Below are 16,651 nucleotides of genomic sequence, written 5' to 3'. Positions count from 1 at the left end.
CATGACATCCGGTACCCACCTCACAGACTATCTGCTCCGCCCTGGCCATCGAGACACCCATCTGGTTCGTCCCGAGCAGATAGTGCTCTCTATGGAAATGTGGACCCCCAGGCCCGTGCCCTCCCAGAGTCCCAGGGCTTGGAGCAAGCACCACAGTGGTCCTTCTGGACGCCTTAGGCATACCACCGAGCCCAGGGCGATCCTACAGTGACGTCGCGGTCCGCCGTGTCGGTCCGTCGCGCACCAGAGGTCACTATTAGTCGTCCTCCTCCGGCTGATACGGACGCTTCAGCCGCGACCCAGGACCCTCAGGGCGCCGCAGAAACCGACCCCTCTCTGGACCAGGACTCACAGCTCGAACCACTGGTCCCAGGTCTCTCGTCCTCCTCCTCCTCACCGGATGAGGCGGTAGCGGGTACATCAACCTCAGGCCTGCCTCCCATTGACCTACGAGCCCACCAGGACCTTCTCTGCCGTGTTGCATTGAGCATCAACCTTCAGGTGGAGCAAGTCTCGGAGGTGGAGGATCCGGTTGTGGACATACTCTCTTCGGATGCCCCGACTCGTGTAGCCCTGCCATTTAGCCGCTCCATCCAGGCTAAAGCGGACTCGATCTGGCAATCCCCAGCGTCTATCCCTCCTACGGCCGGAGGCGTGGAGAGGAAATATATGGTACCATCTAAAGGGTACGAATATCTTTATACCCATCCTCCTCCATGCTCTCTGGTCGTGCAGTCTGTGAACAAGAGGGAGCGCCATGGCCAGCAAGCCCCCACCCCAAAATCGCGGGAGGCTAAACGCATGGACCTACTTGGACGCAAAGTATACTCCGCAGGGGGCCTACAGTTGCGTGTAGCTAACCAGCAGGCCCTTCTCAGTAGGTACAATTTTAACACCTGGCAGTCCATGGACAAGTTCACCGAGCTGGTCTCCCTGGACTCCTGTCCAGAGTTCCAGAGCCTCCTCGAGGAAGGGAAGAAGATATCCCGGACTTCCCTGCAGGCCTCTCTCGATGCTGCGGATTCGGCGGCCAGGACCGTGGCATCGGGAGTTGCAATGCGGAGAATTTCATGGTTGCAGGTTTCCGGCCTACCCCCCGAACTGCAACACACAATTCAGGACCTTCCATTCGAAGGCCAGGGCCTTTTCTCGGAGAAAATGGACCCTAGGCTCCAGAGCCTCAAGGACAACCGTGTCATAATGCGTTCCCTTGGGATGCATACTCCGCAGACCCAACGCAGGTCCTTCAGAGCCCAACCTCAACGTCCCTACCCCCCACCACGGCCTCAACAGGACTTTACTAGAAGGCGTGGTCGTGTGAACTGCAGACGACAGTCCGGTTCTCAGGGGGCCAGAATAATGGTTCCGCCAAGCCACCGCCAGGACCAAAGCAAAACTTTTGAAGGTGCGACCGAGAGCAGAGCACCAGTCCTTTCCCGGAATCCTATCCAGTTCTCCAACCGTCTCTCCTCCTTCCTCCCGGCATGGACCCGACTAACCTCAGATCCTTGGGTCCTACGCACGGTGGAGTTTGGTTACCATCTCCAGTTTATTTCGCCCCCCCCACCTCCCACCCCCCCTCCCCGTCCCTCTTCAGGGACCCCTCTCACAAGCATCTCCTCTGGCAGCAGATCTGTACGCTTCTCGAAATCAGAACCATAGAGGAGGTACCGCAGGAGTTCAGGGGCAGGGGGTTTTATTCCTGTTACTTCTTAATCCCCAAGTCGAAAGGAGGTCTTCGACCCATCCTAGACCTCCACAGGCTCAACGTCTTCTTAAAGAAGTTGAAGTTCCGGATGGTTTCCTTGGGGACTATTTTCCCATCCCTGGATCCGGGGACTGGTTCGCTGCTCTCGACATGAAGGACGCGTACTTTCATATCTCTATTTACCCCCCACACAGATGGTACCTACGTTTTATGGTGCGAAATCGTCACTTCCAATTCACGGTCCTTCCCTTCGGCCTTTCCACTGCCCCACGTGTCTTCACAAAGTGCATGGCGGTGGTGGCCGCCTTCCTCCATCGTCGGCGCATATGTGTCTTCCCTTACCTAGACGACTGGCTTATTCGCGGGACCTCTGAGACCCAGGTCGCCACTCACGTAGCCGTCATCATGGAACTCTTCGAGCATTTGGGCCTGATGGTCAATATGGGCAAGTCCACCCTCGTGCCCACTCAAAAAATAGAATTAATCAGAGCTGTCCTGGACTCCACGCTCACAGCGGCCTACCTCCCACTGAGCCGGTTTCAGGCAATAGTCACCACCATAGAGAGCCTGCAGGCCTTCCCGACGACCTCAGCCCGGGCCTGCCTCAGCCTCCTCGGCCATATGGCTGCCTGTACTTTCGTCACCAAGCACGCCAAACTCCGCCTTCGCCCCCTTCAAATCTGGCTGCCCGCACAGGGACACCATAGACGTCGTCATCATGATTCCTCAGAGCGTCTTACGCTCCCTCCGTTGGTGTCAAAACCATTCCCTGGTGTGTGCAGGCATGCCGTTCCACCCCAGACAACCGTCTACATCCCTAACGACGGACGCGTCATCTCCAGGCTGGGGGGCTCACATGGCGGGTCATCGCACGCAAGGCATCTGGTCCGCCCAGGAGTTGTCATTACACATAAACATCCGGGAGCTACGGGCAGTCCGCCTCGCCTGTCAAACCTTTCTTCACCACCTGCAGGGCCGCTGTGTTTTAGTGCTCACAGACAACACCACCGCGATGCACTACATCAACAAGCAGGGAGGAACCCGCTCTCTCCCCCTTTGTCAGGAGGCGATCCGACTGTGGGAATTCTGTATAGCCCACTCTATAGACCTGGTGGCATCCTTCCTCCCAGGGGTCCAGAACACGTCGACCACGAACCCTGCTTCTGCTTGCCAGCCGACCTTCGTCCGTTGGTGCACCAAGGCAGGCCCGTCTGAAAGCTTCGCAGACAGGCTCGATGATTCGGTCGCCAGTGTGCCCGCCGGCATGGTTTACACCACATGCTGACTCGATAGCCAACCCCGGTGCCCGCTCTTCCTCGGATTTAGAAGTTACCCAGGACCACGGCAGCGTTTCCACTGGACTTGCATCCTCCACCTGCCGGCGTGGCTCCTACGTGGCTGATCACTTTGGAAGTACGCTGCTCACCCCAGCCTGCAGACGCACGTCTTCCGGCAGCAGAAACCCGTGCCACTAACTTGTCCTTGGTCAGTGGAAGCGTTCTTTGCTGGTGTCAAGCGCAGCAGGGGCAGCTCGCGGTTCCTTTCACTAATATTAGGAATACCTCTGGCATCTCCAGCGCAGGGTCTTGCCTCCTCATCTTTCCGGGTACACCTTTGAGCCGCCTTTTCGTCACCTGTTCATTCCCGGAGACGGCTACTCCCTTTTTCTACCCCTATGGTCTCGAGGTTCCTCAAGGCTGGAGCCTGTTTCCGCAGGTGCGTGCCCGCCCTTCCTGGGCCTCAGATTGGTATGTCAAACCTTTATGCCCTCGTTCGAACCTTGGGCAAACCTGCTCTTGCTCTATGATCGTGGAAGGCGCTTTCCTGGTAGCTTACATTGCTTGGAAGTTTCGGCTCCCGCTCTCATGTGTGAACCCGCATTACCGATATTCCACTAGGGAAGTGCAGCTTTCGCCACTCCGCCATTCCTTCCCAGGTGGTTTCATTCCTTTCCATCAACAGACATTCCTCCCGTTCTTCTTTCCCCAAACCGCGATGCTCCCGTAGAAGCAGGCAGTTGCCTCTGGACGTCGTGGCAGGCGCGCTCACATGTCTACATTGACGCCGAGCCAGATCTTTCCGTAGGACCCCCAACTCTTTGTTCACCATGGAGATCGGAGAAGTACACCCGTCTGCTTCCAGAGAAATTCTTCCTGGTCCGGCATGCTTCGGCTTGGCTATGATTCTAATCACGTCCCCAGCCGTGTTATGCACATTCCACAGGACGTCCGCCTCGTCGCGTGCCTTTTTAGCTCGAGTGCCATATCCAGGAGATCTGGGCAGCAGCACATGGGTCTTTGGTACCACCGTTTACTTCCCATACGCCTTGTCAGCATCAGAGACGATGCAGCACCTTGGCTCGCAGTTTTGCATTTGACATTGTCCAACTCCAACTCCACCCCCCGCCTAGGTAAGGCCTAGGCGTTCATCTACTTGATGATTTAGAGGCAACCCTCGAAGAGAAAGAGGTTACTCCTTTGTAACTGTTTCTTCGAATGTGTTGCTATATCCATTCCCACCCCGCCTCCTTCCCCACTGTCGGAGTAGCCGGCAAGAAGGAACTGAGGAGCGGATGAGTCGGCAGGGGTATATATCCGGTGCTGTAGCGGCGCCATGCCAGGGCGCGCCAGCCGACCCGCCGGGTGTTGCTAGGGGAAAATTCTTCCAACGAACGTGCATGCGGCGCGCGCACACCTACTTGGAATGGATATGAGCAACACATCTCGAAGAACAACAGTTACAAAGGTGTGTAACCGTCTTTTACCAGCATCTCCAGCCCTCTGAGTGTTTTCCCTCTCTTCCTTATGTGATGGAGAACTCAAATGTCTTTTGCTCCCCTTCTATTACTCAAAGCCCATTGTCTGTGGTGCCAGAGTCAGGAAAGCTTCCTGGGATGCAGACTCGGTCCCCCGATGTGTTCCCCAAGCTGCTGCGTGTTAGCTTGGTTGCTTTGTTTACCTTCAATATCAATGTACTTTCATTGCCCATGGCTTACAAAGCTTGACCCAGACAGATAAATAAATCCACATTCCTGTCTCTAAGCCAAACTTGTTTATCAAGTCTGATCCCAAATCATACTTTAAGAACCTATTTTCAGCACACGTACACAACTCATTATACCCCACCCGGATCTACATCACACAAGGATATTCTTGACCAGTGTGTTCTCAGCGTTCCCAACAGACCTTATTTGATGTCCCTGGATGGTACAATAATTTTCTATTGAATCAGTTGATTTAATTGCTTAATCTTTTGGTTTCAGACCCTCTGTTCTCCCCCTGGGGTGCCTGGACCCTAATTGTCACATTTGCCTTCCAGGCTCTGTCCCAGCTGCTCGCACAGATGTATCCTGCTGCCAGCCCAGCTCAGGGAGCAGTGGGGACAGGTGATCTCATCCTGTCAAACCAAGCAACATGGGTCTCATTGAGGCTTAGATGGAAGTTCCTATGGATCTCCTGGAGATAAGAACTGTTCACTCCTCTGGGTACTGGGGGCATTTGCGACAAAGAGAGGACTCCTGCTACATAGCCTCACTGGGAACTTTCCCTATCCTTCAATCCCAGCCCTGGTACAGAGACCTAGTTCTCATCATGATAACCTTATTTTATTCTCAGAGGATGTGTCCAGGATCCTGGAGACTGTTTCCTGCAGAAAGTTTGAGCAGGGAGAGAGCACTCATTGTCATGACCCATGGGTCTTCAACCCAGGTCTGCAGGGTTCACAGGAGCAGCCACATTCCAGCCCTCCACCTGGAAGCCTGCTGACAACTGTTAACCTAGGACCCATGGAGTCCAGCCCCACTTTAAGGATCCACCCCTGAGCCCTGTTGATGGAGTCCCAGACCAGTTAATTTACCCCCAGGCCCTCCTTGAGCCAGCAGCAGGAACAGGAAGTTGTCTGAACACCCGAGTTCCTCCCCCTTCTGGACTGTGTGCTACCTGCTCACACTCCCCCAGCTTGATTTCTTGGCATCCAGACTCGGTGTGACTCGTGGCATCCGATTTGTGGTTCTGATCACAAGTTTGTCTTTTACTTCAGACCTTCCAGTATCCTGACCCAGCTGACTCTCAACTCCTGTCTTGTGAGTGTGGAATCTGGCTCTGACCACTAGGTCTGGCTGCTCCTGACCTGGCCGTGACACTGATTTTTGTACAATTTCTTCAATGCCCTTTTCTGCTCTCCAGCTCTGCTCCCTCCAACAAGACACACCAATCCCTTGGCTCCCAAAGTCCTGGTTGCCTACTATTCCAGAGCTGAGGAGTAGTGCTTGTATTGCCCCCACCACAGCTGCTTTTCCTATGGGAATCTTCCTAGAGCACAGGAGCAACCTACTGTATTTTCCACCCATGCATCTGATGAAGTGGGTTTTAGCCCATGAAAACTTATGCCTAAATAAATTTGTTAGTCTCTAAGGTGCCACAAAGACTCCTCGTTGTTTTTGCTGCTACAGACTAACATGGCTGCTACTCTGAGCTCTAATACTAATGTGTTCTGACATCATGTGGCAAGTCACTTAAGCGACATTGGTTAAAATTTTCATGTATTTTCTTACTTTGTTACTATCTCTGCAAAGAGAGAGAGTCCCTATCAGGACTCCTGGGTTCTATCCCAGCTCTGAGAGGGGAGTAAGGTCTAGTGGGTTACGGTGCGGGACAGATATACATCTGGGTTCTATATAAGAACACCAGAATGGCCATACAGGGTCAGACCAATGGTCCATCTAGCCCAATATCCTGTTTTCTGACAGTGGCCAATACCAGGTGCTTCAGAGGGAATGAACAGAACAGGCAATCATCAGGTGATTCATCCCCTGTCACCAGCTCCCAGCTTCTGGCAAACAGAGGCTAGGGACAAGCAGGATATGGTGTTGCATCCTTGCCCATCCTGGCTAATAGCCATTGATGGACCTATTCTCCATGAACTTATCTAGTTCTTCTTTGAAACCTGTTATAGTTTTGGCCTTCACAACATCCCCTGGCAAAGAGTTCCAAAGGTTGACTGTGAAGAAATGCTTTCTGTCGTTTGTTTTAAATCTGCTGCCTATTAATTTCATTGGGTGACCCCTAGTTCCTGCATTATATGAAGGAGTAAATAATACTTCCTTATTCACTTTCTCCAAACCAGTAATGGTTTTATAGACCTCTATCATATCCACCCTTAGTCATCTCTTTTCTATGCTGAAAAGTCCCTGTCTTTTTCATCTCTCCTCATACAGAAGCAGTTCTATACCCCCTAATCATTTCCATTGCCTTTTCCAAATCCAATATATCTTTTTTGAGATGAGGTGACCAGATCTGCATGCAGTATTCAAGGTGTGGAGATACCATGGATTTATACAGAGGCAATATGAGATTTTCTATCTTATTATCTATCCCTTTCCTATTGATTCCCAACATTCTGTTAATTTTTTTGATTACGACAGCACATTAAGCAGATGTTTTCAGAGAAACTATCCCCAATGACTCCAAGATCTCTTTCTTGAAGGCTAAGGAGGAGGTGATGGATTTACCCCAAAGGTAAGTGTGGGAAGAAGCAGAGTGAAGAGGTGATCAGAAAGCCATCCCATAGCATTCCTCCTAGAATTATTCCAACAATTATCTGGCTCCTTCCTGCCGTAGGCTGCAGTCCCTAGGTTCCATAGGGAATTTCTGAATTAACCCTTTAGAAAGCTGCCTCTGGCTCTCTACAAGTATGTTCAGTCCATGTGAGCATGCTGAGTACAAGCCAAGCCGCAACTCTGGTGGGGTGGGGGAGAGGCACATGAGCCTACATGCTCCCTCCCCCACACATCTCCTCTGCAGATAACCCTCCTGCAGAAACACAAGCGTGCACTCAGAGGAATGCTGTGCTATGGTGTATGTGCCCTGCAAGATACTCACTCATGAAGGGAAGCAACACTGCTGTTAGCACTGGAGTCTGGGCAATAAGGAAGGGGAGTTGGAAATTCTCATTGAGAAGGGGAAAGTAGATAGAACTGGGAAACCTGATGGGACGATGTGTCTGACTGAAATGTTAGGGTTGCTGGTGACAACCCGTATAGGAAGGGGAGAGAGGATCAAAGTGGTGGGCTCGGTGCCACTTGACATTAGACATATCATTACCGGTTTTACATTCTTGGTTATTGAGAACTCCAGGACCTTGAATGGACAGGGCTCAATCTGCTAACTAACACAGCCCAGCAAGGGAACTGGTGGGGGGCTGCTACAGTTCACTGAATCCAAACCAGAGGGCAAGTTCAAGTTCTCCTTTTGCACCTGTCTGTGACCTGTAGGAAGACAATTAGGTTCACATGGAGCACATTCTATTGGGAGACAGATGAGAGAGGTCTCATGTAACCAGTAGTAAATTATCCTCAGAGATTTAAAAAAAATTATTTGGGCTTTTTGTAATAGGTGTCATCAGATACCCAGCTCTGAAGGCAGTGCCACCAACAGTAGCAGTGCAGAAGCAAGGGTGGCAATACACCCTACCACTGCAACCTTACTTCTGAGCTCTTGATGGCGGCAGTGCTACCTTCAGAGCTGGGCGCCCGCTGTCATCTATTACAAAAAAGCTCAAATAAGTGACTGTCAAATAACATAAGCCTGCAACCTGCAACTCTTACAAAACTAAAGTGCCTTTTTAAAAAAAAGAGCCAAATTCTGCTCAAGGATTTCTGATCCTCTCTCTTTAGGAAGACTTGGGAAAGGTCCAGCCCACTCCCACTTCTCTGGGACTAATGAGAGCTTCCTGATTAGTTCTTTTCTTCTTCCCCTCTCCACTCCCTGGCATGAGTTCCATGGGTTCTTTTCACAAAGGCAAGTAGAACCCAGACATCATAGGCCCCATGATTTTGACAGTCCTTTTGCAGCCTCTGACTCCAGTCCCATCATGTCTGGAGGGGTAAAAGATCCCCCAGCTGCCATCATATTGTAGTCTTGTCATTGTCAGAGTCTCTGGGTGAGAGAGGAATCCTGGGTTACATAAGCAAAATATAAAAGCAGTTATTTCCCTGTTAATCAACGTCAGGTGTAAGTTACTCCCGTTTCATTCTGCCACATTCCAGACTGTTCTACAAAGAACATAGTGACGTTACACCATTCTGATGGAGTACTGACTGAGTGAACTACAAAAACAAAGGGTATATTTTCAAAGTGCTAAATGAAATCACTTAAATCCTGACTGGTTAAAAAGGAGGGAACTGCGCTTCCAACAAGAAGTGGACCAACTTCTGCTGCTTGTAGTCCTGAGTTGTCTCCTCCATCACCTGCAACAGGAATAGGGTGACCACTGTCCCAATTTTGAGGAGTTTGTCCCGCATCCCGACCAGAGTTGGGTTGGGACACCATTTGTCCCAATATTTTGTTTCCTGGTCTTCGGCGGCAATTTGGCAGAGAGTCCTTCAGTCACAGACGGTCTTCTGCAGTATTTTCGGCAGTGGGTGCTTCTGTCTTTGGCGGCAAGGTTTATTACCCCATGCTGAAATACCACCAAAGACCGTCCATGACTGAAGGGCTCTCTGCCAAACTGCCACCGAACTCCCAGACGGGTGAGTGTAACTCCCCCCCGCCCCCCAAAATGCTCCCCCTGTGGCGGTCCCAGTATTTTCCCCTTAACATCTGGACACCCTAAACAGGAATCAAATGCGAGTTGCCTGATAGTTAGCATTTCTGAGCCACCACATCAACCACCACTTAAGTCTTTCCCTGTGCATAACTTTGGAAAATAAGGCTGTTCTTTCTGCTTATCCTGGTTTGATGATTTTGAATGGTGCCATTATTCTGAAGCTAGTGACAGTGTACTTCATTTCTGCTATTGTACAGCTTTTAGACACAAACTATTTTTGACTAAGTATACAGATTAAGAAGACTTAAGACAAATTTAAGGGGCACCAAGCTTCTTCATGTCACCCACAAAGTAGTTGATATTCCTCAGAAGCACAATGGTAACATGCTAAGTTTTCAGTACTCAGAAGAAAGAAGAAAACAGAAAGATTGTAATGGAACTACTAAGTAGTATATGTTATCTCTCCAGACAAGGACTTACCATCATACTGAACAAACTGAAAATACACCCTTAAGTGAAGAGCTTGAGTGCAACGTTATTTAACTGCTTTGTTTACAGGAAGAATATGATCCTGATATTTCAAAGTGGTTGAAAAACAGTCAAGACAAGTTTGGTTATTCAAAATGAGATGGTGGAAATCATGGCTCTTCAAATTGCAAGGGCCGTTTCTGAAAAAATTCTGCAAAGTGCTATACAACTATGGTAGACTTCTCCAGCAATAGTTGTGCCTGCAATAGATGGAGGGTGAGCTGGTCATGAAGAGTTCACTGGATTGTACACTGAAGCCTGCACACTGGTGTAGGTAATTGTATCGGTAATTAAAGTTATAATTTCATCTAAACTGGAGGATTAACAATTCTCATGGACAATGCTACAGTGATGCTACTATTATTGCAGGCTTAGAGTCAAGTGTAGCAACCAGATTGCTATGCCCTGAGTTAAATGTTCATTGCTGTAGGGATGCTTTGAATTTGGCATGCCAGGACGCTATTAAAAATGCTACTCTCCTAAGAAATACTCTTGAAACTGTTCATTAAATCACAAAACTAATTTAAAAAAAATCACTCAGATGAGATACTATATTTCATGACATAAAATATGAAGTGTGAAGTAAATCACCAGGCATCTGTGTCTTCTGTCTGACAAGATGGACTTTCCAAGTAGAAGCATTGGTTTCAGCTTCTGAGAACTACTTTGGATTGTGTGCAGCTTGGGAGGTTGTGAAGGATGCAGCAAAAGATCTTGAAACGAGGGCTATGGTATCATAGAAACTCAAATGGAAGCTTAAAAAGTCCTAAACATGGTAGTCAGTCTGCCCCAAACTCTGCAAGGGCTGGAGGTTTTCAGCAACAGAAGGCCAGTCTCTTAAGAAAATGGCACCTAATTCATGTCAGTCCACCTGATCAGATAACTGCGACAACTTATTCTGGGAGCAACTTCACCAGAAAAGTCAAAAATTGGAGATAGTCTGAATGCCTGAGCTTCCAAGGAAGAGAAAAGTTCCCAAGAAAAAGCAAATGGGAATGGGAGAACCCAGCTACCCAACCTTAGCAAAATAGTTCTATAAACACATCTACTTCTAAATAACTGGTTTTATAATGTCTGGTATTCAATCAAGATTTGTACAGATACTAAAATCTATTCAAAATTTTGAAACTCTAATAATGACTCCAAACATAACAGAAATGCAAGTTGGAGATGTGCTTCAGGTGCATGGTTCTAATTTCAGCCATGATAGATTGATTACTCAGCCTCATCTCTTGCAAGCCAACTACCAGCTTACAGAACAACCACTGAAATCAATTCAGAAACATCTTAGTTTGCTCAGCCGAACTGAGTGCTGGAAGATTTCCAAGATGGTTGATAAAAATGATTTTGATGAATTGGCAACCAGTGCTGTAAGTGAGCACAGTTTCAGTGCTCGACATCGTATTAAAAAATAGTTCCTAATTACAATGTGATAATCACAGCTCAACAGGTGTATGACTTTACACGTACATAAGGACAAAAGTGCAAATGTACGGCCTATAGATGTTGCAGAAGAATTCATTTCACAAACCCAAGGGGAAGAGCACTGTTTGGAACTTTTTCAGATTTGTAAGTCATTCATTTTCTTAAGTTTACAAAGTAAGGCTATAAACAGTAGCGCTGTATCAGGACTAAATATGTCCACTTCTAGCAAACTGGGATAAACGATGTTCTGTGCTAAACTCGGCATTTCCTTTATTTATTAATGCAATCCCTGAATTTCTGGGCAGGAAGAGGCTAAAGCCTACAGTTGTCTCTACACTCATGGAAGGCAAAGTGGGGAGGCTACCAAAATAAAATGGTGGTTAGAGGCAGGACTCCCCTCCAGCATACTTTGTGATCAGGAGTGGGAGAACATTTAGCCATCCTGTACATTTTTTTTTTTTTACTATGTAGCTTGGTTGATTGGAGATGGAGGCCAGGTCTAGTTAGCATCATTCCTGTGACTGCATAGAGAAAACTTAGGGTTTGATCCTGAGCCCAGCAAAGTCAATAGGAATCTTTCCATTGACTTCAGTGGCATTAGATCAGGCCTGTTCCTAGGATTGTTGCAACTCTTGCTACAGGTATAGCCCCGAAGAAGGAAGCATTGTAAACACCACTCTACATTAGTACAGCCTGTAACTACTGTTACCATGCTCCCAATCCCCCAGTCAGATCCATGTCCCACTAAAAGAAAGTGCGAATGGTTTCCTTACATAAGTTGACCTGTACTGATAAACATGATCGTTTGGAGGTTATTCTCTATAGGCTCTGACTAGCTGGGCTTGATCATGGAACTACACAAAGCTCCAATTCTCTTTGGGAGGCCTCCATCAATGATACTACCACTCCCAATGAACATGGAATCAAACCTGGACCAGGATTTAGAGTGTGGACTGAACACATTATGCACACACTCTGTGTATAACATTCCATGTCTTATGTGTGAGGCACTGAGAACTAAATTGGCATTTCTTGACTGCTAGCCATGTTTAAGAATTTGCTTTGTAAACATGCAACTGGCTTATTGTGACTGTGCTGTAAAGTTGTTTGTGTCTGGATGTCTTTGTTTTTCAGTTTTTATTCTGTTTTGCACATCTAAGCTGCCACAGACTGGTATTTCTAAACAGCTTATGAACCATTTGGAGAACAACTACTTATCACTAAAAATTTTTAAGATTGTTGCTAGGTTTTGATTTTCTCCTTTATCCTTGTCCCTATCCCTCAGGTTCTCCACAATACTTAGGAAATTGTTAACAGGCAGAGAAAGTTCACTAGCCAATTCTTTTACTAACGATTCACACTAACAGATCTATAGGTGGCCAAGTTTTCCCAGGTCTAGTTTCTTGTTCAGGAGACAATACAGCCAGTTTCAGGGCTGTTAGCAAGTATAACAAGCATATATTTATTCAAATAAGGTAATAAAGTTGGTGTTGCAAATTATTAGTTTTGTCTAACCTTTTGTCAAAATTCTTCCATTTTCACCTCTGGAGGGGATAGTATGTTGCACGGATGGTAGTAGCCTGTCTGGAGTTGCTCGGTTCCAGCATTTCTCAGACTGAGTTCTTGGGCAAAAAGTCCCAAAACTTGCAAACACTTAAGTGTCCTATGTAAAAGTTTGCCAGGATCAGGGCCAAAGTGAGACTCTTCTACTGAGCATGTGTGAAATTAAAATAAACAAATAAGATGAAAAACAACATTGTAACTCTTGCTTCTAAGATGTGTGCAACCTTGCACCCATCTGGGAGCAAGGGTTAATTCAGACTTCATACAGGAGGTATGTGATATTTATGATCTGCTGTATCATTTACAACTTGTTGGGGGTTCCTCCCCTACTCCTTTCTTTACTGGATCAAAACAATCACCACTCCTGTGCACTACATTGTAAAAGTTATCACTATATAATTCATTCTGAAAATAAAGTGTCTGGATTAATTAATATAGACTGAGGTAAGCGACTCAAATTAGCCTACAATTACCTAGAAGTAATTCGTAAGAAAAATATTTATTTCTGTTTTCAGATTTTCATTTTTTTGTGTTAAATTCTTGGGTTACAGCAAAAGGAATCTAACTTACTACCACAGTGACATATAACTAAGCCATAACATTGCAATATATCAAAATTGTGTAAACAAAAAGCCTTTCCATACTGGGACTCTCTGTGGGCCAGATTCTGACCTACCGAATCCCACTGAAGTCAAAAGGAATACTTACGAAGCACAGGCATACCCAACAGGAGTCAGGGTTTCAGCGCCTGGCCTTCTAGCGCTGGGATAACACTGATCCCCTTTTTATATTTGATCAGGGGGAAAAATGCCTGCAGCCAGTTTTTAAAGAGCTAATTTAACCTTGGATTGGTTCACACATCCGTCCTGAACAGGAAAATATTCCTATTGCTTAGTCCAAACTCAAAGTAAACTATGTGGACCAAAGTCTTGCCTCTAATATCCAATTCAACCCCATAGGATTTTGCTAGAGGACAACAGAATAGGACTCTGGAACATTACTGATCCTCGAGTATGAGGCATGTGCCTGACATTCATTTGGAAATAAATATTAGTTCATTGAACAAAAATGCAAAATCCAAGATGCTCCACTGAAGTTCTTCTTCTGGGCCCCCAGTACTAAGTACTATTCCCTCTGAATGGGAGCACGAGCCACCTGCACAATCTCTGGACCTATGTCAGGCAACAGATGTCTAAGAGTTTAGCACATTTTGATGGCAAGTAAACCAGTAGTTCCTTAGATTAGGTCTAAAACGGCAACTTGTGGCAACATTTAATGAGTCAGAGCAGAGAGAGAGAGTGCAAGAAGCTAAAGAAAGGGGGATATTTTGTTTTTCTGTAATGAAGTAAACAGGACATGTGCACTTAATATCTATCTCCAATTTGATGTACATTATATTAGGGCAACATAAGCACTGGTACATTGTCAAAGATGTTTATATTCCATTCAAAAACTACTTTAGCTACTAATACTTAAAATCTACCAATTGAATATAAACATCTTCGACAATGTGCCAGACATTAATTACAGAGTGGATTGGTTTGTACAGTTTCAATAGCATTCAACAAGATTTTTCTCCTGATAGATATTTACAGGTCTGGTCCCACCGCCCTTACTCGTGTGTAACTGCTTACCGAAGTCTCAGGGAGTGTTGCGTGTCTCAAGACTGCAGGATTGGATCATAGAACAGTAACATACAGATGGCATCTCATTTAAAAATACTGGAAGACTGGAATATAGTGCTAGATAATTACAAAGTGATATTTTTAGTTACAAAGTTACAAAGTTACAAACTTGTTTGCTTTAAAAAAAAAGCCACACACAGTTCACACAAACTATTAAAAATCCACATAAATTCTTGCCCTTTACATGTTTGGCAAAATCAAAATCTTGAAGTTTGCATATACCCATGCTTTGGTACTTCTCAAATGAATTAGTTCAGAACAAGAACATACCTCAGAAGCTGTACAGATGTACTGTACAGATGCACTCAAGTAGCATATTTGTTGCCTCATAGTGACAGGTGAATGGTAGTATCAAGCATGGAATATCATTTGATTTTATTTAATTTTAAAGATGTCTTCAGTCCACAAGTACACTTGTCATTAACCAAAAAAACTGTCTTTTTATTATTTCTTTGGTGGAAGAACATTTTCTTCATAGAAACCTGGATTTACAACATTTCCAGGTGGATCGTATCTGGCCACCACAAATGTGGAGCCATCGTTTGCGGCGGCTTTTCCAACTCCCATCTTCTTTGTGTTCTTCCAAACCATTGCTGTAAAGTGACCTAAGAGGGAAAAGGTCAAATAAACACATTAACTTTGGACACTAAATCTGAAAAAATATTTCTAGTGATTGAGCAAAACCAGGTCACACCAAACTAAGTTAGTTTCTTTCTCTGACAGGATAACACGCCTAGGGGGTGAAAAAGAAAATGCAGCTGACCTAATAGTTTGTCTTTAGAAAGACAGCCAATATGGTTCCTCACTGCACTCATGAGCTCCTTGCTCTGTTCCAAAACCAAAATACATAGGAAAAGTTCTGTGAAAACAAGCAGGCCTGGATGAACATCAAGGACAAAAGCCCCAGATCCAAGGCCCTGGGTACAGAGCATACCATGCCCGACAATGATCCCAGCCCCTTCTCTCCCAGCAGTATGGCTGACAAAGTAACCATCCTACCACTGACTGTTCCACACCCGCTTGAGCATTCTGATCCCTCCCATTATGTTTCCCCGATGCACAGCATATGAGCATTAGTGAAACATTAACTTCCCAGGCTTTTTTCTAGTCTCTTATGACAATTGTCGAGTAGCTGTCTCTCAAAACACACTTCATCAGCTGTTCGCTCTATGCACAGTTACAGATAAATGAAACTCTCCTATGAAACACTTTTGGAATCTCTCTCATTGTTTCCTGTCAATTCCACAAACAATGATATTTTCATCTCATACTAAATTGCCAATAGGCAACTATGGAGCCAAAATTTGGCCCCAATTTACGCTCTAGATAACACTTCATTGACATCAATGGGATTAGATGGTAGGAGCGGTAAACCAAGGCAGACATCAGCACAGTATCTTTAATTAAACAGCTGTATGGTTTCTATTATTACAATTTTGATATTTTGTGGGAAATATAGTGCATTTGTCCTCAAAACCAACATCTTTTAATATTGATGGCTGAAGGAAAAAGAGAGAAAATTTTTCAAAAATCTATCCACTTTGTTTCTAATACAAATTTTGTTTACTTTCTCATTCCCCTCGGAGTCATAGTTTCCTTTTATCCTTCCAGTTACTGTCATTTTCCTGAAAGCAATTCTAACATTTGTCTTTTACACACACACCTTAATTTTTTTTTAAAGGTGATTTTTGAAAAATAGTGAGAAAGTAGATTTAACAACTTTTTAAAGTAAGAGCTGCATCTTTGAAGGAGCAGTGCCCAGCCTGAGCTCACCTGTCCCAGAAGAAAACCCTGGATTTTGAAAGTTGTAATTTTTTATTTCACCGTACCATCTTTCAGCTACTTCCTTTCCTGCAAGACAAAAGAAATGATGCTGTAGAATTGCAACAGACAGAGTGAACTCAGCAAACTGCAACTCACATCTCCCTGCCCACAAGATTCTTCTGTTAATAGGTCAGCAAGAACTATTGATGCTTAAATGGAGTCACATAAACATGGAATGAATAACAATTTTAAGCTACTTCTTGAATCAAGGGAAGTTCTTAGTTACAAGTGGCCTTCCCGCCCCACTCCCCAATTACTATCATACTAAAATACAGCATTCCATTATAAAAGGAACTAGAGCAAGAAAAGAGAAACAGAGCTGATGGATGCTTTCTATAACAGAAGAAAACCCTAAGCCCTTCCTGAGCAACAG

At 45.8% G+C, this 16,651-nt stretch overlaps 1 protein-coding gene and 1 long non-coding RNA gene across 2 annotated transcripts in view; one reads left to right on the top strand and one right to left on the bottom strand.

The window, feature by feature from the left end:
- LOC142046342 (uncharacterized) overlaps positions 1-16,651 on the top strand; it is a 934,987-nt gene that overhangs the window by 71,780 nt on the left and 846,556 nt on the right. The window lies entirely within an intron of this gene.
- The window catches only part of GLIPR2 (GLI pathogenesis related 2), a 51,410-nt gene continuing 48,008 nt past the window's right edge, over positions 13,250-16,651 (bottom strand). The window contains exons 4-5 of the mRNA XM_032787135.2: positions 16,228-16,305; positions 13,250-15,059 (exon numbers count right to left, since the gene is read on the bottom strand). Coding sequence (XP_032643026.1) covers positions 14,899-15,059; positions 16,228-16,305 — 239 coding nt within the window. The 3' untranslated portion in view covers positions 13,250-14,898. The remainder of the gene's footprint in view (positions 15,060-16,227; positions 16,306-16,651) is intronic.

The sequence above is a fragment of the Chelonoidis abingdonii genome, chromosome 2 (assembly GCF_003597395.2).
Source record: "Chelonoidis abingdonii isolate Lonesome George chromosome 2, CheloAbing_2.0, whole genome shotgun sequence".
In the NCBI taxonomy this organism is placed as follows: Eukaryota; Metazoa; Chordata; order Testudines; family Testudinidae; genus Chelonoidis; species Chelonoidis abingdonii.
The sequence above is the reverse complement of the archived record's forward strand: the minus strand, read 5'-3'. Positions and strand labels throughout refer to the sequence as shown.